The 22,795-nt window shown below is 35.6% G+C and overlaps 2 protein-coding genes across 2 annotated transcripts in view; one reads left to right on the forward strand and one right to left on the reverse strand.

Moving 5' to 3' along the window:
• Positions 1 to 20,552, forward strand: part of AVEN (apoptosis and caspase activation inhibitor) — a 96,370-nt gene extending 75,818 nt beyond the window's left edge. The window contains exons 4-7 of the mRNA XM_026076057.1: positions 14,655 to 14,725; positions 15,438 to 15,533; positions 17,203 to 17,560; positions 20,063 to 20,552. Coding sequence (XP_025931842.1) covers positions 14,655 to 14,725; positions 15,438 to 15,533; positions 17,203 to 17,560; positions 20,063 to 20,181 — 644 coding nt within the window. The 3' untranslated portion in view covers positions 20,182 to 20,552. The remainder of the gene's footprint in view (positions 1 to 14,654; positions 14,726 to 15,437; positions 15,534 to 17,202; positions 17,561 to 20,062) is intronic.
• Positions 20,553 to 20,733: 181 nt separating this feature from the next.
• RYR3 (ryanodine receptor 3) overlaps positions 20,734 to 22,795 on the reverse strand; it is a 267,401-nt gene continuing 265,339 nt past the window's right edge. Inside the window, exons 103-104 of the mRNA XM_026076056.1 lie at positions 22,358 to 22,409; positions 20,734 to 21,566 (exon numbers count right to left, since the gene is read on the reverse strand). Coding sequence (XP_025931841.1) covers positions 21,471 to 21,566; positions 22,358 to 22,409 — 148 coding nt within the window. The 3' untranslated portion in view covers positions 20,734 to 21,470. The remainder of the gene's footprint in view (positions 21,567 to 22,357; positions 22,410 to 22,795) is intronic.

A 22,795-nucleotide genomic window follows, 5' to 3' on the forward strand; every position in this document is an offset into this window, starting at 1 on the left:
TTAATCTAGGAGTCTTATGGTTAACGCCTCCTTCCCCGCCCCCACCCAGGTATAGGGATATTTAAGGTTTGTTAAGATTAGGTGCTAATTCCTAGTTTGAGTCATTCATCAGCACTGGCCTTGCACTACATGCAGCTTCTGCAGTGAGTCATCATGGATTAGATGTAGGTAAGGAAACTGCAGCTGGCAGGTTAGAACAGTTCATTTCTCAAAACCTTATATAAAGTGTAAGTGAGCTTTGAGAGTTCAAGTATATTTTTGGCTTTCAGAAGATCATATATGCCCTTATTTGTAATATACGAAAGAATAACTGTAGTAGTTAAACTGATCTAAACAGACAGACTTTAATCTTTTTTTGACTTCTAGATCTTTAGCGGTTCTTTTTTAGTAGAGATGTGGAATCCTATGGTGAAAGTATGACAATAATCTGGTTTTGCTTGGGCATCTTTTCCAGGTCCCTGAGTAGTAGTTTGTGGAACCCACGTTTGAAAACCACTGATCTGCAGTGTACTGTATAAAAATTAGGAATGTATAAAAACATGCTTAGTTAAATTGAAACATGATCTTTAAATTTCATGTTTCTGTTTCATTAATCTTAATTTGTTTATGCCTGTGTTTGATTGGCATACCGTTCTAAGCTTTGTTTTGCCCTTTTTTTAAAGGGATTGACCTTCTGCCGCATTCTGAGTATTTTCTAGTCAGTGCGACAAAGTACTCTTTCTTAGGAAGGCTCACGTACCTAACTGCAGTTCACTGTTTATGCTGTATTGCCTTCTCAGACATTAAACTAAAGTATTCGTAGAAGTTTGAACAGGAAGTACTCATTCCACTGTTGCTTTTTGTGGCTTTGAAGGCACTTAGAGATAATACATTGTGTAAGGAAATGCAAGTGTCGGGAGACTGGTTCTCCTGTATACATCTGCATAATATTGCTGGACAGTGATGTTGTATCTCTGAAGCCTGTCCCTTGATACCTGGAAGTTGCCCAGTGGGTATGCAATTCTCTGAAAGTGTTTGTGGTTTATCATTCATGTGAAAGTATGAACAGTCTGTTAAATTCACTCCTTAAATGGTGTGTTAAAAATCTGGTTTTACCTTTACTATTCAAACACACTTTGGAAAATTTGGGAACCGTTAGGAGAATACTTGCATTGTCTGTTTACACTTAGCAAAGCAAACCTGCCTGCTGTTGTGAAAAAGACGAGCAAAACTTACTTCCTCCTGGTTAGAGCCATTTAACTGCTTTGTGTACCGGGATTATGCGGTCCCCAATAGTAAAAGAAAAAAAAAATATATATATATATACACACACACATATGTATCTGTGGTATCAGTTTTGCTACTAAGATTTATCCTACAGAAAGAAATGTCAGTGTCCTGCACTTATGATGTTGTTATACCTTTGTCTTATTAATGCTAATTTTCAATTTAAAGAATAAAACACTTTCATCCAACCAAAAACTACTCTGCACATAAGTGCTGTGTTCTGGAAAATTTAGAGTAAATGCACATAAACTTGTTTTCAGCACATGCACAACGGATACAAAAACAGGGTTAATGCATGGAACACTATTCAATTTGTTTTGCTTGTTAATCTTCTATTTTAAAGATTTTTGTTTCCATTTTCAGTTAAACTTGCTTCCCAATCAGCTTTCTATCCCCATAAGTAACTTAAGAAACTTGGTGTTTCAAACAAAACAATGAATTATCTAAACAACAATTTCAGCCATTTTCTAAATTAAGCTGAAATACCCTCTCCTTTAGTTATTCCTCCCTTTTCTATCTTGTGTAGTTCTGTGCACAGGAACTGCTTACCACAAAGCAAGGGGATATGCAAGGGCAGAGGTCAGTGCTGTTGTGGATTATACACACAAAGGCATTGTGTAATGTAGGAGAGAGGGTACTTAGTACTTTCTACGTGATTCACAGGTTATTCTCTGCTGAAATAAAGTATTTGGGGATCAGCACATGGCTATTATGTTCCAAGTAGACTGGAAAGTCTTAAGATTCTGTTATCATGGTCAGAAATTTGGAAGAATCAGTTTAAACAAGGTGAAAAGCTGGAAAAAAAAAAACACCCAAAGAACAAAACTAGAACAAGTAGGGTGGTGAATGAATAGGAGGGGAAAGCTTTAGCACAACATTAAAATACATTATGGAGTAATCTCCTAAGAAAAGTTGGGCAACCTGTATTTTTTTGACTATACAGAACTAGACCACAGAAGAAAACTACAAATAAAGAACAACATAAAGTTGTTATGCATAGTGAATGGCTATGATAACAGTGCTCTTTGATTTTAGCCTTACTGTTACTATGTGATACATCATTTCTTCAAGTTTTAAAAAAATGAGTTTTAGTATAGCTGTGGTGCTCTTTAATTGTATGCCAATACAATGATGGAAAAAAATGTTCTAAGTGAATATTGAAAAATGAACACCAGAATGCACGTTTCAATCCTGCGCTGTTTGAATATAGAAGATATTTTAAAAAAATACTTATGCGTTATTCAGACCTGCGAATCATTGTGTATCAATGGCATATATTTAGCCCAGATGGTGTTTCAGTCATCCACAAAACTATAATTCTTCATTCTGTGTCATCTCTTTATGTTTTTTAATTTGTGTAACAGCTGTACTTCTTGCTACTAATGTAGAAGAAAAACTTGAACAGAGCAAGAAAGCTACAGGAAATGTTGCTAAGAGTTATTGCAAGTTACAGAATGGGGAATTGCAAGTTACAGAGTGTCGTGCATTCAGTGGAATGGACCCAGCTCAGTGGTCAACACTGGAGGGTGGTGTTTTTACTTGAGCTACCCCAAGCTTTATTTAGTTATGATATTATTATGATATTATTATGATATTATTATGATATTATTATGATATTATTATGATATATTTAGTTATGATATATTTGTTAGAAATAGATAGAATTTTAGATAGTAAGTAATTATTTTTCTCTTTCTAACTTTACAGATCTCTTAAGTTGGATTCATGCATGGCTTGAAACTTTGCATTGTAACAATTCATCTGTAGCAATGGGAAAGCTTCTTTGTAGTTGATTGTAACTTTTTTTATAATGGATATCTTCTAGCTTCCATCGATAGATTTATTTTTGCTTTTAAATTTAAGTGGACCTAGAATGTAGTTGCATTTTAAGTCCTCAGTAAGACAAATCCAGTATGTTTGCTTGCTTGTTTCCAATCTGAAGCAAATGCTTACCAGTCTGTTAGTTTTAAGTTGATGTCCAGACCTCTCTGGTAAGCCATTAGGCTACACATCTTTGGAGAATTACGAGATGCACGTAAGTTAGAATCTGAAATAAACTACTGTAAATAATGATCTTGTAATGGAGACAGGAGCAGAAACTTATTGCAAATGCTGTTGATCCAGATAAGTATGGTTTTAATTTACTAACCATAATTCCATGGATGTTTTTAATATTTCATTTTAATGCCAGAATATTTCCTGGGCTCTAAGCAGTCATGAGCTGATAGACAAACTGAGAACTACTTACTGTATAGGAATTTCTATTAATCCACTATGAAGGACAAACTTGCATCTTTCTTAATATGTATTACAATACAGGTATGTGGAAAGATTGATAAAAGGCTGTGCACTCCTTTCCTCATGTTTCCACACAATCAGTGCCATTCTCCTTTTCTGAAAAGGAACAATTGAGCAAGCGTAGGGCAACATTTATTTTGAAATGTTCAACCCCCCAAAACAGATAGGTAAAACTGTATTTTCTGACAAACTATAACTACTGCCTGTATATATTTAGTCATAGCTGCCTAATTTACTGAGAAAAGAAATTGTTAAACTATTTTGAAAACTGTGAGTTCTGCAGACCCAGCCCAGGTATGCGAAAATGAAATGGTGGCTTTTCTGAGTTGTTCACAAGAGAGAAATATCAGCTGAGCTTYCTTGTCTTCCCCGCCTGAAGACCTATGCAGCTCCCCATAAGAGGGCATGATCTGCAAACAGGGAAGTGGCTTCTGTGTGAAGGACAGCAGGTTTGGCCAGTTGAATCTGTAATTGGTAATGTTTTATGAGCCAAAAAGTCACAGAGGTTTCTATACATTGAGCAGATGTTTGTGGTAATTGACAGATACTCGAATACATAGCTCTGTCGTGTTACCAATTACCATATTTTGAAGTGATTTGGGATTGTAAAAATAGAGTTTTGTCTTAATACTAATTTTGTTTGAGTTCTAAAGTGATTGAACTCTAAAGACCAAATTCACCTCATCGTTCTTTCTTTGCTCAGCTGTGCTTTCATGTTATAAGGTTAAATGGTGGTTAGTCTTGTTCAGTTGGGTAAGTTTTTGCTTTCATTTTCAGCTCCATTTTCTGTGTGTGCTTTCTAATTTGAACTGGGCTAAAAGTTGTGTGAATATTTCTGGTCTTACACAGTCAACAGTCTAGACCCAGACAATTTTGATGTCTTGTCTGACTTGGCAAAACAGAGTATCTAGCAGTTTCCCTTATTTCCTGTTCCTTACACTTTCACCTGTCGTACTTTTTTTGCAGCTAGTTGGCCTATGTTTCGAGGTGTGTTTCCCTGAGAGGCTAACCCCCCACAGTGTGGTCCTGGCGGTTCCTGCCCCTCACTTGATTTGTCTCCATTGCAGCTGCATCTGTACCTAGTATGCCTTGATTCTTTTTTTTTTCATCTTCCTCAGCTTTTAAGGTTAGGCTCTATGAAGAGTGAACTGGATAGGTCAATACATAAAATCTTTTATATCATTCTTTATTTCTTCATCAAACAATTTCTTCAATCAACTAAATGAGATAGGTGAAGACCTCCAATGATAAACATAGTAACTCAAGTTAGAGTGGGATTCCAAAAGTACCTTACAAATGGGAAGAAATACTTTCCAAGCTTTTGTGTTCTTATTCAGGTGGAGCTTTACTAGATTTACCCTTTGGTAATTTTAATCTTTGTAATTTTATTAACATATCCAAAGAAAACACTCCTATGTCTTGTTTTCTGAAGCTGCACTTCTTGTTTCACTATATTTAAAAAAATTTCTTGCAAGCTTGTGTTAGTGGTTTGACTTGCCATATCTTGCAGAACCCTTCATAAATGCAGTGCAGAGAGGAAAGCAAGCCAAGCCTTATAGTCAGTATATCAAGCAGCTTGGATATTTTTAGGCCTGCACCTTTATTTATAATTCATAAATGCTTTTGAGAGATAGCCCTATAGACATGGCATTCTGCATCACTTGCATGAATAGTGAATTCTGCATTAGGAAAAAAAGGTACTAATTCGGATGTGATGTTATTAAAAACATCCAGGACAGCAGCATAAATAATATTTATTAATAATATTGTATATTTTGCAACCAGTGTTCTGACAAGTACAGAGTAAGGAATAAAACTGTACCACCGTACCACTAAGAAAAATTCCAAATAGTTTTGTTGGGTTGTGAAATTATAATAAAAGGACTGTCAAAGGATGTGTATCATCAGCAAAAGTTAAGACTGTCTTTAAATGCTTAAAATTAAAGCTTGAATACTCAACTGTCAGACTGTTTGAAACTTTCATGACTTGTCTGTCTATAAAAAATTTGAGGGAAGGTGGAGAGAGAAAGAGGAATTTTCCCAGTGCTTGTATCAGTGTGGCATTTAGGAACTACAGATAGCAAACTTTTTTTTTTTTAATTGTGTCAAGTTAACGGATATTATGGGAATAAAAATAGCAGTCTGCTTAAAGTAAAGTATTGCTTAAGTTTACTCATTTGCTTTGCTCTAAGATGACTGTCTCAATTTCTTGAAAAGTAGAAATTATTTTTTGGAAGAGGATACAATATAGAATGAAGGAGGACTGATTCTCATGTACTTGCACTGTTGCATTATGAAACTATTAGTTATTGACAATAATCTTAAACTCAAAGAATTGAACTGCATATTTCAATATACATACTTTAGCCTACACGAATAATTATCTATGGTCAAGGGAATGTTGGTTGATGTAAAGAAATAATGTCATTGAAGAAAGCTAAATTTCAAAAATGATAAGAAAGTTACTTAAAGGATTTTGGATTTTTCAGGCCAAGTAAGACCTATCCATTCTGACAGCATATGTACAGAAAACACTGGTCTTGCTAATGGAAGTTTATGCAAACCAACTACTCTTTGTTAAGCATGCTAATTTGAAATAAAGTACTCCTATATGGAAAGGTGCAAGAATAATTCTGGTATTATGTGATATTCTCACCTCCCAGCAATACAACGCTGTATTTGCACGCAGAGCTTAAACAAGAGGTAGAATGAACAGTAATTCAAATAAAGAATAGTTAGCAAGAACTTCTGTGCTTAAATAGGACAAACTAAAAAATTTAGGCCAGTGAATGCAGTTCAGCAACATACCATAATATATTAAGATGCTGTTTATGATGTTCTTCCTTCTTGTAGCTAGTGTGACATTAAGTATCTAAATAATAGTGGATATTGCATATTTGAAATACATATGTTTTACTTAAACTTTAATTGGGAAGAACTTTCAGGTCCTTAACAGAACTGAGAAAGAGAGCTCTGCCAAAAAACCAGCAGTTATTGGACTAAACGCTCTGCCATGTTCAGACCAGGAGTTTTAAATCTGAGCTTTCCAATAACTAGTGATCTAGCTAGCATTTGTCAAAGTTTGAAGCCTTGTTTCATTATATGCAGTAGAACATTTGTTATATTTGGATTTAGAAATATTGGAAAACTTGGATTTTTGTGTGTAGTTTAGGGGAAAATGAAAACTTCCTGATTAAAGTGCAGAGGTTATGTCCTCAGTTATGGATTATTATTATTTTTTTAACTTCTCGCAATACCAGAGCTCTGAAGCGTCGAATATTGCATTACTTTCAAGCTGTGGTGTCTAAGTTTTGAGTAAAACATGCTGTTTTGGTTTAACCTCAGAAATAGTTGGCTCTTCTCTGTTTATAATTGAACTGTTATCAGAGCTTTCATTTCTTCTTTCAAGTGGTTGTGTGAGCTTAGGGGGACTGTGGTTGCCAGGGTCTCGAGGCAGTGTTTTTCCTTCATAGACTCCCTAGGGGAAATGGATGCTTCTCCCTCTGCCGCTGGTGCCCACTTGCTGTGGCTTCTGCACAGCTCCTGGAGCAGTAGGTGAGGTGGGGACACGAGCCTTGGGGGTCACTGGCTTCCATTCTACTTGGACCTTGCTCCTTTTATTTCAGATTCTCTTATTTTCATTCGATCTCCTCTTCCTCCTTCCCCACTTACTCTTTCGTCAGATTCTGGCTTGTGCTTTGTGCCAGTGCCTGCAAACCGAGGGCTGTTCTGAGTCCTTCAGTTTGGTGAATGCAGAACTTCCTCTGCGGGAACTTTGCCATTTCTTCCAGTGTTGAATTTCAGCTGTGCTTCCTGGCACACGCTAAGCTGAATAACCTCTGTTTGTATAGTCTTGGAGAAAACAAGGTTTCTGTGAAGGGCCAGATCGTCTGGTTCCTTAAGCCATTGGTTTACAAGGATCAAAAACTCTACTAAGTTTCTTTTTTCTGTGTTGGGTCCAGGCATATGAAAACAAGTCCTCTCCCTTTCATCCAAAGGAGAGTTGTCAGCTTGTCTCCCTAGGGAGAATCCCAAATTTCACTTCCTTGTATGTCATGCTGAAACCACTAGGACCAAAAAACCCCCCCCCCAAAACAACCACTTTGTTCTTGGGTGTTTATGGATTAAGTTATCCACAGATCTTTGCCYTTTTTCAGCCTGTCTCTTGGATGATATTGCTCAAAACCCAGCATGCACTGTGTTTTTCTTACACTTTGTCTCATCTAGCAAGCTGGTTGTGGTGACATTTAAAAATCACTAAGTATGTTATAAATTAGTGACCTGAAAAAAATGACACTAGAAAATGTCATAAAGCATTAGGAAAATGTAAATATTGAAGGTGACTAGCTTAAATTTAATGAAAGGTTTAAGCTTAACCTATGGGGAAATCAGTAACTTCACACTTAAATATCATTTTATTATTTATTCAGTAAAGAAGTGAATAACGGAGAGGATGGGATTGGTAGGTATTTATGAATAGTCACATCAGGCTAGTATCTTTGGGTGAAATTTTAAAAATGCTTTTTTGTTCAATGTATTTTGTTTTAATATTGTGCATTCTTGCTGCACTCTAAGAGCTGTAACTATTAAATATTTAATCAGAATTATATGTGGAAATGTAGTGGTACATTTAACAAAATGTGGAAAAGTTAATAACAAGGAGGAGAGGGCCTGTTTGATGCTGTTTATACAATTTTCTGTATGGTAACGTGTGTTGTTTCTTTATACATCCTGCAGTAAATTTATGTGTTACCTACTTTTCCTTCCTGTTTTTCCTCCAGAAAGATAACTAATAGAAAAGGTAGAGCTGTACAAGTAAAAACTAGATATTTGCTTACTTCAAGATTGGTTGTACCAAATTAGGCTCAGGGTCCGTCTGGAGACACCTGAGGTAAGGTGACTGAACATGCTATGATATGCTACTTTCCTAAATACTTTCTTGACCTCCAAAAATTTGTGTCCCAGGGACTTAGTGAGCCAGCTGTGATATCTTTGTATTTAAAAATCCTCTTTGCATTGATCTCCTATCCCTCCTTGCATCTGCAGAAGCTTCTGTACCATCCAGTGGGAAGAAGTCCCACAGCTTAGCTCTGCCTTTATGAAGATTTGCCACCTTTTATTTGCTTTAAGCGCATTTCCTGCTGGCTTCCCGTGATGCCTCCAGTCCTTATTTGAGAAGAGCCAATGAACAGGCAGTTCCTATCTGTCCTTTTCATGCCTGTCATGATTTTTATAGATCTCTGTCTTGTTCCTGTGGTATCCCATTTTTCTTCCTCTTTGTTTAGGCTGCTAAGTTGTTTCTCATACAGGAACTGTTCCATGCCTTTTCTAATTCTGCTATATTTTTGTCAGATTGGTGATGGGGAACCAAGACTCTGCGTAGTATTCAAGRTATAAATGCATGGTGGAGGTGTAATTATGTTCTCCATGCTGTTCACTGTTCTTTCCAAATACTTCCAAATAGTGTATTTGTTTAGCACTGCTGAGCATTGAGATCCTACTTCTGAGTGGTGTTGGTCAGTTCTGAATTTATTTTATTACATGAAGTTAGGATTGCATCGTTTGACAGTATTGGTATTGAGTTTCACCTGCCATTTTAACATCTAGTTTCTCAACCTTGTGGAGTTCTCCTGTAATTCTCCACAGTCTGTCTTCACCTGTGCTACCATCAGGAGCTTAGTGTCATCTGCAAACTCTGTCACTTCATTATCTCATCTTTTTTTTTCTTTTTTAAATCGAGTGAAGAGATTAAACAGATCAGGTCCCAGAGATCTGTATTGGTGATTTCCCTTACTGTGAAAATTGACAATTAATTCTTCTTCCTACTTATAAGCAATTTTTAATGCATACAAGGACCCCTTTTTCCTGCTCTTAAGTCTTGGGTAGGGGACTTCAGTGAAAGTTTTGAGAAATACATGTAGATTATATGAACATGGGTTTTTTTTCATTCAAAGAATCTCCTTAGATTATGCTGCAGAACTTCCCTTTTCAAAAGCCATGTTGACTTTTCCCCCAAACACCATGTTTAGCCACATATCCATTAAATATCTTATAGATTCTACTAATTTGTCCAGTAGGAATATCGAGCTTGCTAGTCTGCAGTTCCTGGATCTACAAATTTGATTTTATTGTCACCTTTGGGTCTTCAGGCTCCAATGTAGTTGTAAGCAAGAAGTTATACACACAACTGGAAATTTTGGCTGTTTCAGCTTTGCCTTCCTTTGGAGCTCTTGTGCGGTCATGCCCATTTGTAAGCGCTCAGTTTGCCTGTTTGTTCCATGATCTCTTCTACTGACACATCAAACAGAGGCAGAGATCCCAGTCCCCCACAAAGAAGGGTTCAGCTGAGCAACTGCCCAAATTGTTGGCATGAAAGTAGATGGTTCGTTTTGATTTTTCTGCTGCGGCCTTACCTTTGCTAAGTAGTCTTTTTATATTCTAAACATATACTGGTCTTGCAGGTTCTCTGGTAATGGGCTTTTGCTGGTAATGTATTTGAAAGATTTTTTTTTTTTAATTAAATTTCAAGATTGCTCTTACACATTTTTTCTTTTGGCTTGTCTTATTGTATGTTTGTTGTATATATTTCATGTGGTAGTTTTATGATTCTTTCTATTTTCTCATCTGAACATTACTTCAGCCTTTAAGAATATTACAGAGCCATTCTTCAATTACCTTGATATTTAGCCTTGCCTGCTACTTTTCATTCTTTCTTGGGACATTAGGTGGTATGCATTTGACCTTCTGCCTCTGACATGGTGTCCTTAAATACTGCTTATGTCACCCTCAAGGCAGTTTAATTGTCTGAACTGCCACTTAATTTTCTTTTCAACAAGCTTCCTCATGTTTATATCATTCCTTTTTTTTGAGATTCAGTGTGTCTACAATGAATATTTTAAACTACTTTTGCTCCTGCAAGGATGTTGAATACAGGCATACCTTGTTTTATTGTGCTTCGCTTTATTGCGCTTCACAGATGCTGTGCTTTTACAAATTGAAGGTTTATGGCAACCCTGCGTCAAGCAAGTCTGTTTGCTATTGAGGCTATGAAACATGCATTCTACTTAAATCAATTGATTTAATTTGAAAATATATTCAAGTGATAGGAAAACCTGATGTTTTAGACCTGCTGTGCTTTCCTAATAAAGTTATATTTTATACAGTAATGATTATTAAGGCTTATTGTAAAAGTTATCAAAGATAGTGTGTAATGTTTACTTTAACGCATTACTTCTAGCTGCTCTGTGTTTTTTGAAGGCCGAGAAATATTTGTAAGGAACAGAAAACCTATTCAAATGAAAAAAAGCATGTTTTATATTGGAAGGAAGTCAGAGTCATTGCAAGATTTTTGATTAGTATTCATGGCATGAAAGGAAGTTCTTTTCAGGCTAAAGGAATTTGTGAAAAGATAATTGGTTAGACCAACATTCTCATTAACCTAATTTGCATTAAATATGCTTTTGTGAATTGTAGTTATTGCTTTTTCATTTGAAAGGCATGCTTTGTTAACTTATTTAAAGAGCCTAGTTAAACTACAGTTTAAGTCATACCCTTTAATTCAGCAATATAAAACTGTGGATCTGTTATTAGCTACCTTGTGGGTGTGGAGAATCATAAACCAGTTCTTGATCCCAGTGGATTTTCCTGCTGAGGTAGATTTGTTTAGCTGCTTTATGTCCGGTCGTTCTCAGATGCCTAAAGCATCCCATTAATCCTTTTGTTGAATTTTACAGTTACAGTTATAGAGCAGTGAAAACTCTCACTTCCTTTGTGACGCAGCATGGGAAATAAATGAAAGTCTTTTGGGTGTTTTTGAAGAAAACACTTATAAATGCCTTTGTTCTAAGAGTGTAAAGGTTCTGACAATCACTTGGTTTAATTATTTTTCAATAAAACTTTATTTTTACATGTATAACTAAATTGAACCATAAAAATATGATCTGTTAAAATGTGAACTAATATGCGTGTTTTGGTACCCATTTTAAAATCATGAGATTGAAGAATAAATTTGGATTTCTTTAATTTTCAGCATGTTATTATTTATTAACAGTATTCTATATGTTTTGAAATCAAGGGATTTATTTACTGTTCTGTGTCATATGCAATGAAGAAGTAGACACCTTTGTCAGGAGTGAGCGAGCTCTGAGTGCTCAAGTTAAGTATTTGCATCTGCAGTTAGGCACATAAATAAAGGATCTTATTTTTCTCTGCCTGCTGAGCACACCTAGATGTCATAGAACTTCAGGTGAATTATATGAACTAAAGATTTGTAAAACCAGGCTTTTTTTAGATGCCTAAATGTAAATTTTGGCACTTAGTTTTAATTATTTGCACTTGGACAGTTTGACATTGGCTGCTTCAAAACAGCAATATCTGGAAACATTGAGTGTAAACTGAAGCTTAGCTGATCACAGCAAGTTGCATGTGTAAGCTGAGTAATGCTGAACAATATTGGAAAAAAGCTTCGTGAAAACAGGGACGCAAGTTCAAGGTGGTCTTGATAATAGTCATCAGTATCTATATAAATACATAGCTGAGAAGGTCACTTTCTTGCTGGAATGGTTCTAAATGTGATGGGGACGGATGTGCCTGGTATGAATGCTGATGGTATTTGCACGTGCTCAGGGTACCCGAGTACATTGCTTAGCCAGTTAGCAAATGTGAAATTCAATGGATTAGATATGCTCATTTAAAAAACAAAAACAAAACACACACACACMCCCCCGCAATGGCCAGTAAACTTTCCATTCCAGTTGGCAGTTGGTTAGGTCTCACTTTTTATTGTTTGGCAAATAAATCTGCCAGTTGTGCTGTTTTACTGCTTACTCATTCTGTTTGCAAAACAGAACCTGGTTGATGGTTGCACTGTTGAGTCAAACTGATTGCTCAAAGGCTTGAACTTGCCTTGCTTCTGGGACAAGGCAGACAATGGAAGAGAAGCCACTGTTGGGAACTGCATCTTATGTGCTAGGGTTTTATGTGCTGGATTAAGGACATGGTGAGGAAATTGTCAAAGGTATAGCAGTTAGGCTATAGAAAGCCAAATGCAAGTTCTCACAGAATCACAGAATAGTTGGGGTTGGCAAGGACCTCTGGAGATGGTCTGGTCCAACCCCCCGGCTTTTTGAGGGCCACCTAGGGCAGGTTGCCCAGGACTATGTCCAGTTGGATTTTGAATATCTCTAGGGACAGAGACTCCACAACCTCTCTGGACAACTTGCTCCAGTGTTCAGCCACCCTCACCGTGATGACATGTTTTCTTGTGTTCAAGTGGAATTTCCTGTGTTTCAGTTTGTGCCCAGATGTGAGTTAGATGCTCAGTTGTCAGTAATGCCGTTGAAAACTTCCTCTAGAACCGTTCACTCTCCATTAGAGCTTGGGAAGTGATGAGCTTGTGCTCCTCAGCTAACTGCTAGACTAAATCCTGGTGACTTGTAGGTGATTTGAAATTCTTAGGATTGGATTTCATCTCCTTCACACAAATCAATTCAGTTTTCTTTTGTAGTGTTCCCGAAGCAACTGCTTGTTCTCCAACTGCATGGTCTAAGGAGGCATATATTCCATGTTCTGCATCAGCAATATATTTGCTTCTTGTTATTCTAGACCTCTGGTCATTATCTTTTTCTTCATTCAGCAGCAATTATTAACCAAATAATCATCTCTACATTTTCTGTCTCCTGTTTCTAAGAATTTTTTATGGCATATTTCTTCACAAATATGCACCAGGAGTTGAAAAAWAAGAAGTGTAAGTGTCAGAGTGCATATTCACCTCCCTGCCCTCCCCCCTTCTTTTTAATTGAAGTATCCCATTCTTTAAATGCTGCCAACATCTAAAAGGATTAATTTTCAAACTTAAAAACAAGCCAGCAATGCTACATTTAATAGAAACATCTGAAAGTGTGACTCACTTGGCTAAAAGACTATGTGTGTGTGTATGTGTGTGTCTCTGTGTGTGTGTGTCATAAAATATGCATGCATGTATATGTATATAAAGAAGTTACTACTACTAATATTTATTAATTCTTCCAAAATTATTTCTAATCTACTTTTTGGCTATTCACTATGTTATAATATGGTTTAAATATTGCTTTAAGTGAAAAGCTTACCACACAAGAACTTTAACTAGGTTTTCATGGTGCTTCCAATTTTACATAATTATGCATTTGATTAAACCCTCTCTCATTCCCCTTAATCTTTCATGTTCCATTTGTTACAGAACTTACTAATTTTTTTGAGTTCCTGGAATTATTGTGTGGTTTTGCAGTGAACAGACTTATAGGACTTTTTCTATTGGAACCCAGCATGGTACTGCAAAAGAAATACCGCATCTAAAACAAAATAATAACCCAAACCTACCTGTATTAAGATTGGCAGGTGTCTTGCAGAAATGTAATAGGAAGTTAGCAAATAGCTAAAGTTACAAATGTAGCTTAATTAACCCTAATTAAGGTTACTTTTAATTTAGTCACTTATGCATGTGAATTAAATTTGGTTTTTAGTGACTTCAGTGCCATTCTTTTGACTGCGTGCTGGAGTARGGACTAGTGCAAGGAAGGAAGAATCTGGAGAATTTAGCTGCCAGACAACAAGTCTTTACTGGTCCTGTAACAAACTGTTTTTTAGGACATTTATAGTCCGTTTTAGGAGGGATTTGCTTGTTGATAGGAAAAGACATATCTGCAACACGTTCACATGTGTCCATAACACGAGTCTGTATTACATACTGTATTGTTGGGAGTCTATTTAAAAAAAATGCATTCTGCAAATGTATGTATTCTTACTGTGTTGTTCAAATCAGATTTTCAACTAAAATCTTGCTTATTGAAATGGCACCTAGCATCACCTCATTCCGTTTTAATCTGTTTTGCAAATAAGAGATTAAAAAATATGTATACATATATGTATACAAACACTGTATTGTATTTTGACTTAGAGAAGTTTAAGATTTTTGCATGAAAGCAGCATTAAAATTTAATGCAAATCTGCTGAAGAAGCATGGTTTATTGATTGAATTTATTTATTTAGGGTTGAGAATTTGGGGGCAGTTATTTTGTTTATATATATTAAAAAAAAATACTTTTTTTCTATAGGAGACTCCTTTACACAGTTTCGACTTGCTGAAGAGAAAGAATGGGATACAGAAAGCATATGCCATAAGCAGGTAACAGAAAAATTATCATTCCAATAAGTTTGTGTGGATAATCACCCTGAATCCAACTGCGTTTCAGTACTTTTAATACTGAATGGGTACTTTGCTATGTTAAGTACGCTCCACATCCTAGGTAGAATGGCTTAGAAGGAAGTAGTATGCTTTCGTACAATTTAGTATCCTGGCATGGAATACACAGAGGTGGCTGTTCTGCAGCATTTAATACAATCTGTAGCACTCTTTATTCTGTGGCTATTTTTATTAATTGTCTCTAATGCTGGAGGGTCTGGGTTCTCCCCCTTCCCTCTGCCCCCCCCCCAAAAAAAAAAAAAAATCAGAGCAGCAGGCTAGATTTTTAAATAATCTTAAAAGAACAAGCAGATCTATCCAGAGAAGGGAAAATAACGGGTTGTCACCTTGCTTCACCAACATATCAAGTCAGACTTTCACTTCCAGGTGTATTCAAAAGTAGTAGTTTAGTCAAATATATGAATATATTCATATAGGTTCTGTTTTCATCATTTTGCTCTGGAGCGTGTTCTAGTTTTTTCAAATTAACACACCGTCTGATTCAAACTTCATCTTTCAGATGCTGGGTATTTTGTTTTTTCATCACATYCTTTGAATTTGTGGAATATGGGAATGTAATAGACAAATCTTTTTCTTTTTCTTTTCTTTTTTTTTTTTTTAATGGAAGCTTACTGTGTGTTGAATTATATTTCAGTTATCTGCCCTTTATGTTGACTGTCAGACTTTGGTCCAGGCCCTTCAGGAATTGCCTCTACATCTAAGGTTGAATGTGGCTGCTGAACTTGTGCAGGTAATGCTGTTTATTCTCACAGTATAATGGAAATATTTTAAGTGAAACAGTCTATGCTAGAATGATTACTTTAAACATGGTCTTTGAATGTGACTTGCGTGTATTTTATAAGTAAATGTATTTCCTGAGATTGGCAAGTCAGCAGGCGTGTGAATCAAGATACCACGCATCAGCACTTCTTTAGCTTTGTTGATGGCTTTAAACAAAATGCTTCTGTGTGCAGTGGACTGGATTTGAAACCAGGTATCTGGGTGTTTGACATGGAATAATGCACTGTTTTTGTATTTGCTTCTCTTTTTAGCAACTGTTATAAACTTGCACTTAAATTTTGAACGTGCTTGCAAAGTATATCAAATTAGATAATTATTTTAATTGGAATTTACTATTCTGTATAGTTAATATCAACATATATGTTTATTCTATGAATCAAATTTAGGTCTGTGTTAGAACATGAGCTGTCAATCAAGCAGGTGAAGAAAATGTTATTTATGCTCTGGTTATAGAAAATTAAACACAATATTAGCAGAAGTGTATCTTCAGGCTGTGAAAAAGAAAATATTAATGTAAAGAGAAAAGAAATAATGAGACTCAAGTTTAAAGACAAAAAAAAATCAATCTGCTTAAGTAAGGAAAAAAAATCATGACTCTTAGAAGAAATTTTACTTCTGTTTTTGGAGTGCTCGATGCTTGAAATGCTTTTGTCAATGACACAACTATCTTCTTTCTTAATGTGTCTCAAAGATGTCTGCAGATGTAATGTCTAAGGAAATCTGCAAATATATGTTATCTTTTCAAATACAGTTCCCTTCCTAAAAGTTAGAGACCATGACTAGACCTCTTCTGTTTTGCCGCAATTGCTCCAGGGTGGTGGGTGTTATTTAAACATACTCCCCCCACCCCAGAAAAACAATAAAAAGCGATTTGTAATTAGGTGTCAGACTACCTTCAAAAAAATATATATATATATATATGTAAATATGGTTATACAGTGTGTGTTACAACATTTAATCTTTTTTTTGCTGTTGCTGTTGTAACACATGATATGGTAATCTGTGTGTACTGATATACAGCAGCGATATTAAAGCCATGGCATCCTGATAAAAGCAGGATCTGTGCTTTAGTATTAAATAATGAGTTGTCATTTCTTGCTGTGCTGTTTGATAGTGTTTTATATTCTGGTTTCATTTTTCAAAGTATCAGTGATGTAATACAGCTTTTGTCAAATCATTCTCAGCAAACTGTAGTGTGGTTTGCTTTCAAGATGAATTTTGGAGGGAAGATCTAAAATGGGATAATGTTTCTAGGCAAATTTTGTCTTCGGTCATTCCAAAATTCAGAGTACTGACTGGGTTTAATTATAGAAGAAAAAAGAAGCAACTGTGCAGGAAGTATTTGTGGAATGATGGAATTTCTTGTTTTAGCATACAATCTCATATTTCTTATTAAGGGATACAAGGAATTTGTAGCTTGTAGATGCTCAGCTACCATCAAGTTAACTTTACTTTCTGTTTCTGAATTGAACTCTGATGAATTTAATTCTAGCTTCTTAAGTGATGAAACAGGAAGTATGAATTACAATCCAAATTAGACAGAATAATGAAAGTTGAGTTCATCATTACAAGGGCTCATCATTGAGTTCATCATTACAAGTCTTTTCTTGTACTCTTAGGCATCGACACCTGTTGAGCTCCCGCACATGAAACTTAAAAACATTGAAGACAGCAAGAGAAGAGAGGTTCTGTTTCAACAGCCTTTGGCTCAAAGTGAAACGGTGTCGGTCTCCCATCACGTTGGTGATTCTATAGCCCCATCAGGGCCTAGAGGTAAAGATGCTCATGCAGCAAGTGCAGCAGAACCATTTCAGAGAGGCCGTCCACTATCAAAGCAAGAGACTGACCATTTGGATGAAGAATTAGATCTTCTCCTAAATCTGGATGCTCCTGTTAATGCAGAAGACAGATGTGTGTCAGGTGCATTATCCTACAACATAACTGAAAAAGATCAGAAAATGGATTATAAGGAAAAGGGTAAGATTTCCCCCCCACCACAGTTCCCTTATTTCATTTCCATTGTTCTCTTTCTTGATGATGTTTTTAAAATCATGACTAGCAAGTCAACAGTACTGCTGTCATCATCCCTGTCTCTCTCATAGAGCATTGCATTGACCTGGGATTATGTTCTGACCCATCCGTTCCTTTTCAAATTTAACTCTGCCTAAAATGACTTCAGATATGTAGCCCTCTTATTCAGCATACTGATGTTCGAAACATGTTGCTGATGCTTATGAAAATAATATAGTCTGAATCTTTTTTAGTAGAAGCAAATTAAATCTAAAGCTTTTAAAATGCAGTGAGTGAAAATACTCCTTTGTTATAGCTTCTAGAGCTTGTTGGAATGTGGTCTTTTCAGTATTTGGCCACTATCTTATAACCTGGCTTTTAACTTTTTTTAATTCTAAACACATTTGATAAAGTGTGTACCCAATAGAGTATGCACGTTTACTGACTTTCAGACATTATGCCTTTATGATTATATGGTTAGTAGGATAAATGAATAAAACAATGGGGCTCGGTTTTCCATCTCGCCAACGATGGATGATCATATAATAACCAAAGTAAAGCTACAATGGAGGTCTTTAACTGCAGCAGACAAAAACCTAGATATCCAAATAAATGCCTGGAGAGATAAATATTTCTGAAACAGTTCAGTACTTTACAGGATGCTTTAAAAATTGCTATGATTAATTTTTCAAGCCCAAAGAAATTGCACAATTCTTGTTTCTCTTATTCACAGTGGTGTAATCTTCTGTTAGGCAGAAAAAGAGCTATTTTGTTTTTGGCCTTTGAACACAGATCTGCTTTTTCCTTTTTGATAACTTCAGTTGCTTTCACTCCTTTCATGGGGCTGTGTTGTATATATATTATGTATGAATCAAATCCTTGACCTGTTTCAAGGATGGCAGACTCTTAATGGGATGGCAAAAATCTATCCTTTAGGATGAAAGGGTTGGGATTGCCTGCAGAAATCCTGAATTGGTTGTCTTCATAGAGATTCTATAAACCCCTCATTGCAGTAGGTACCCCATTATTCCTTCTAGACTCCAAGAAACCATAGTCCCAGGTCAGTAGATATTAAAATGGTTATTAATTTACTTACAGCAAAGCTAGTCATTTGGCAAGGTGAAGTGAGAGTTGTAAGTCATCCTATCAGTTTCTGAATACTCATGCTTTTTTCATTTTCTGAGCCAAATTTGGAAAATGCTATGGGAACTGTTGCTGACAGGACACTTTTCACTCTAGCACAGAGTAAATACAGAATACTGTGGTTATCCTGGAATACTCTTAGTATACGGAATACTGAAATACTGTATATTTTGTAGAAAATATAGCATTGCTAAAATTGTTTCCACTAATATCTCAAATGTTATATAGAAGACTTTAACAGTACTTTCCTTTCCAATAACAGTAAGTAACATCAAGAGAAGTACTTCACTGATGTGCTGAGTTTCACCACTGTCAGCATGTTCATTTTAAGCATTAAGAGAAATACAATTCTTCTGCAGAACAGCATTGGTCTTATGATTTAGCAAAATTTAAAAAAACAACAGAAATGTACTGCTGGAGAGTTTTAGTGAGTGATTAAGATTAATTAAGATTAAAATACAATTTCTGAGTAACATTAACAGCCCTTATGCCTCTGTGATGTAGTATACAGAAGAATCAATAGGTATTTCTGCTGACTGATGGTAGATGCTATTTTCAAACTTCACTAGCATTAGTTTTACTTTTTTAAGGAAAGAAAACACGTGGAAACATTTTCTCATTTAAGAAATTAACTGAACACTTTATTTTGCTTGCATTCCTTTCTTAGAAGTTCATGTATATTTTACATTGTTAGTTCTAGTGGAGAGTAGTGCTGTTCCTCCCCAGCTCACAGTGATACAAAAGAATTTTTAGTGTCTCCCATTCTTTGTGTATGACTTTGTTACTAGGTTAAAAACTAAATAAAGGTGGTTCAACATGTAAAGGTGTCACAACAAGCAATGTGGCAAGCCTCGTCACTGAAGAGAATCTTGAAATACTGTTTCATTTCTGTGGTATGTCATGCTTTCCACTCCAAATCGCAGTGTAAATCCCTTAAGAAAACCATGCCAACAGAAATGTGGAATCCTAGGAGCTCATGCTGTAATAATCAGGCAGTGAGAGCTGCTGGTGTGGCCTCCTGCTGCTCTCCCATGTTAGAGAAGATGCTGCCTCTTGCAGTATTGAGACCAGCTCTCAGTARGGGATCAGTTAGGATCTGTGGGCTGGAGACCAGCCCCCACCTGCCCCCTTCAATCCAGCGGAAGCCCCACTGTTACTGGGAAGTTTATTAAGCTGCCTTATTTTTTATTGTTGCTGCTATTTTTGGAATGTGATTCTCCAGCTGTTAGTAAGTAAGTTGTGCATTAAAAAGTGAAGTGATCAGGGACAAAAATCTGGTAAGGAATTGTTTCCAGATTTTTATGTCTGTTCTTTTTACTTTTCTAGACCCTCTAAAACTAGATGTGCCTGAAGAGAAGAGTACAACATCACAGCAGCAGCAAAGTACATCTAAAAATGTCACTGAGGAAGAGCTTGAAGATTGGCTGGACAGCATGATTTCCTGAAGTCCAAATTCTCTTATGTGAAAATATGAATATAGCAAAAGTTAAGTAGAAAGTATTAGTTTAAGGAATGGAGTGAATTCCTTTATCTCCTCTTTATTTTCTTTATTTTGCTTGGTTCAGTATGCCCAATGCCTAATTTTATTTGACAGCATTTAAAAATCACTCATCTTAAACTTGGTTAATGTGATTGAAAATTCTCTAAAGTTAATATTCTTGGTAGACAATACTTCCTTAAAAAGTTTATATTTTGTAATGAAATTAGGATTTCCTTTGCTTCAGATGTATGCCACAGTACAATAACAGAGAAATTGTTTCAGCCTGTACTTGCTGTATGTAGTCCCTATAAAATAAAACTGTGAACATAAAATACATGTTTTTTTAATCACCATCCTACACCTCATTTCCATTGCAGTAGAAAAACTAGAAAAAAGAGACAATAAAGCTATTATTTGGTTTATTATACTTTATTGCAGTGGGCACTTTTCATTAGAAGAAAAAAAATGCATAAACCTAACAGCTTCTACATACAGATGACCATAAAGCATTGTTTTATTTTGGCCTAAGATTTAAATTTTATTCATTTTGATACAATGTATTTCTTTTAACAGCAGCATCTAATAAGCTGTTATTGAAGGTAGAATATAAACAAACTTCAAGTGCAGTTTCATACAGAAAGACAGAAGAGCAACACAGTTAATGGATCTGTCCATCTAGAACACTAACATTAAAAAAAAGTTTGCATAGCTATGTCTACAGAGGTTTTAAGGCACTTAATTGATGTTTCATGGTCAACAAAGTGTTTGAAAATGTTTTATTTTTAACTGCCCAAAGCTATTAAGCTGTATCGTAATACATTCACTAGCAAATACTGTGGGGAAAAACGGGACTGCAGTTAAAATACTTTCTGAGGCATGGCCTCTGATGTTCAAGTTCTTAAATTTCAAATGTTGTGCAATTAAGGTGTCTTTTAGCCCTTTCAGCTGTACTACCAAACACTGGGTTAATGGTGTGCTTAAAAATTTTTAATCAGGCCCTGTTTGAAATGGAAGGCTTCAGTTAATTTTCGCATAGATTTCAAATTGAAATTTCAACAAAAGACCTGTTTCATACATGGTGTAGGCAAAAAAAGCCTATGAACTGGTTTCAAATTTTATGTATGTCTTGAAGGTTTAAAGACATTTAACGCAAATACGAGCTCTGAATTTACACCTTAAAAAGAAAAGGTAAGAGGTTTTTTGTTTACTGCATTTTAACAGTTCATGAATAGAAGAGTTTCTTTTGTGATAATGTTAGCCAAGCTGATCCTCATACTGTTTCCGAAAGCAGTCTCCTGCTGGGAAGAAATCCCAGCATCTTTCTTGGTACATCTTCCACACGAATGACTCCTGTAAATGATAAGGAGTTTTTATGTTATCACACACCTTGCAGCTAGCACTGTAGATAGATAGGCACAGTACTGGTTATTGTTAAAAGTTTATTACCATAAAGTATAACTGTGAAAACATTGAAACTCCCAGATCATCATTCAAGAATGCTTGTAAAATTACTTTTCTGCCTGATGTATTTGTTGGAGGTAAGTACTTCTTCTGATTCAGTACTCTTGAAAGTTAAGCCTTAGGCAGAAAAACTGTTAAGTGTAAATTAGTCCAATTATTATATGAGAGCAAACCTCTATAATCTGTATATATAAAATGTGTTTTATTTGCTCAAAAAACATTTTGAAGTTTAAGCTACTTTCATAGTGTTTGCATTACAGCTTCTTATTTAAATAAATCATACTTATTTTCTTATTTATTTTTAGGGCCTAATAACATTAAACGCTCACACACCGATGTAGACTATAAATATAGTAGTTTAACTACTTAATTTTGGGGAAATAATAAACTTTAGCTACTATATTTCAGGGTTTTATTTCAGATATAAGGTGACAGTTAGATAATTGGTAACTGTCTTTTCCAGAAAGACAGTTTAGTGATGGATAGAATTTTATTTTATTTTACTTTTTACCCTCCCTTTTATTCCCAGAAAATCTCAGGGAGGGTGATATTTGTCTCTACTCCTTGGTGGTACATCAGTCAGTTCCATCTAGTAGTACATAGGTACAAGGCTGGAGAAGATTAAAAATAATGAAAGAAAGAAAATTTAAATTTTTGATTAAAGATTATCTTCTACCTACCTGGCCAGTATGCTCAGTTTCATCCTTGTTAATGAGATACATTAAAAAGAACCTGAAACAAGCACATGAAACAAGTATTAACGCAGAAAACATAACATCTCTGCTTCTTTCCCAGAATGGGACATACATGGGAAATTATGCCAACCAGCAAAGTAATGACCCTGCTTCTAAATTAAAAAAAAAAAAAAAAAAATTTAAGGAGAAAATTCTGTCCTCCAGTACTTAACTCCTGTGGTAGTGCTAACAGTTGTAAAAATCTGTAAAAGTGTAAAACTTGTTTTAGCATTTTGTTTCAGTGCTAGGAGCAACACCTGAATTAGGTTTCATCCTGTCCCAGCTACCATGCTCAAACTATCTCACCTTGGAAGAAGGTGCTTACTACTAGTTTATCTTCCAGAGATTATGCTTTTTCTGTTTTGAACATAACTCTCTTGGGGA

The sequence above is a fragment of the Apteryx rowi genome, unplaced genomic scaffold, assembly GCF_003343035.1.
Source record: "Apteryx rowi isolate R43461 unplaced genomic scaffold, aptRow1 scaffold_424, whole genome shotgun sequence".
Lineage (NCBI taxonomy): Eukaryota > Metazoa > Chordata > Aves > Apterygiformes > Apterygidae > Apteryx > Apteryx rowi.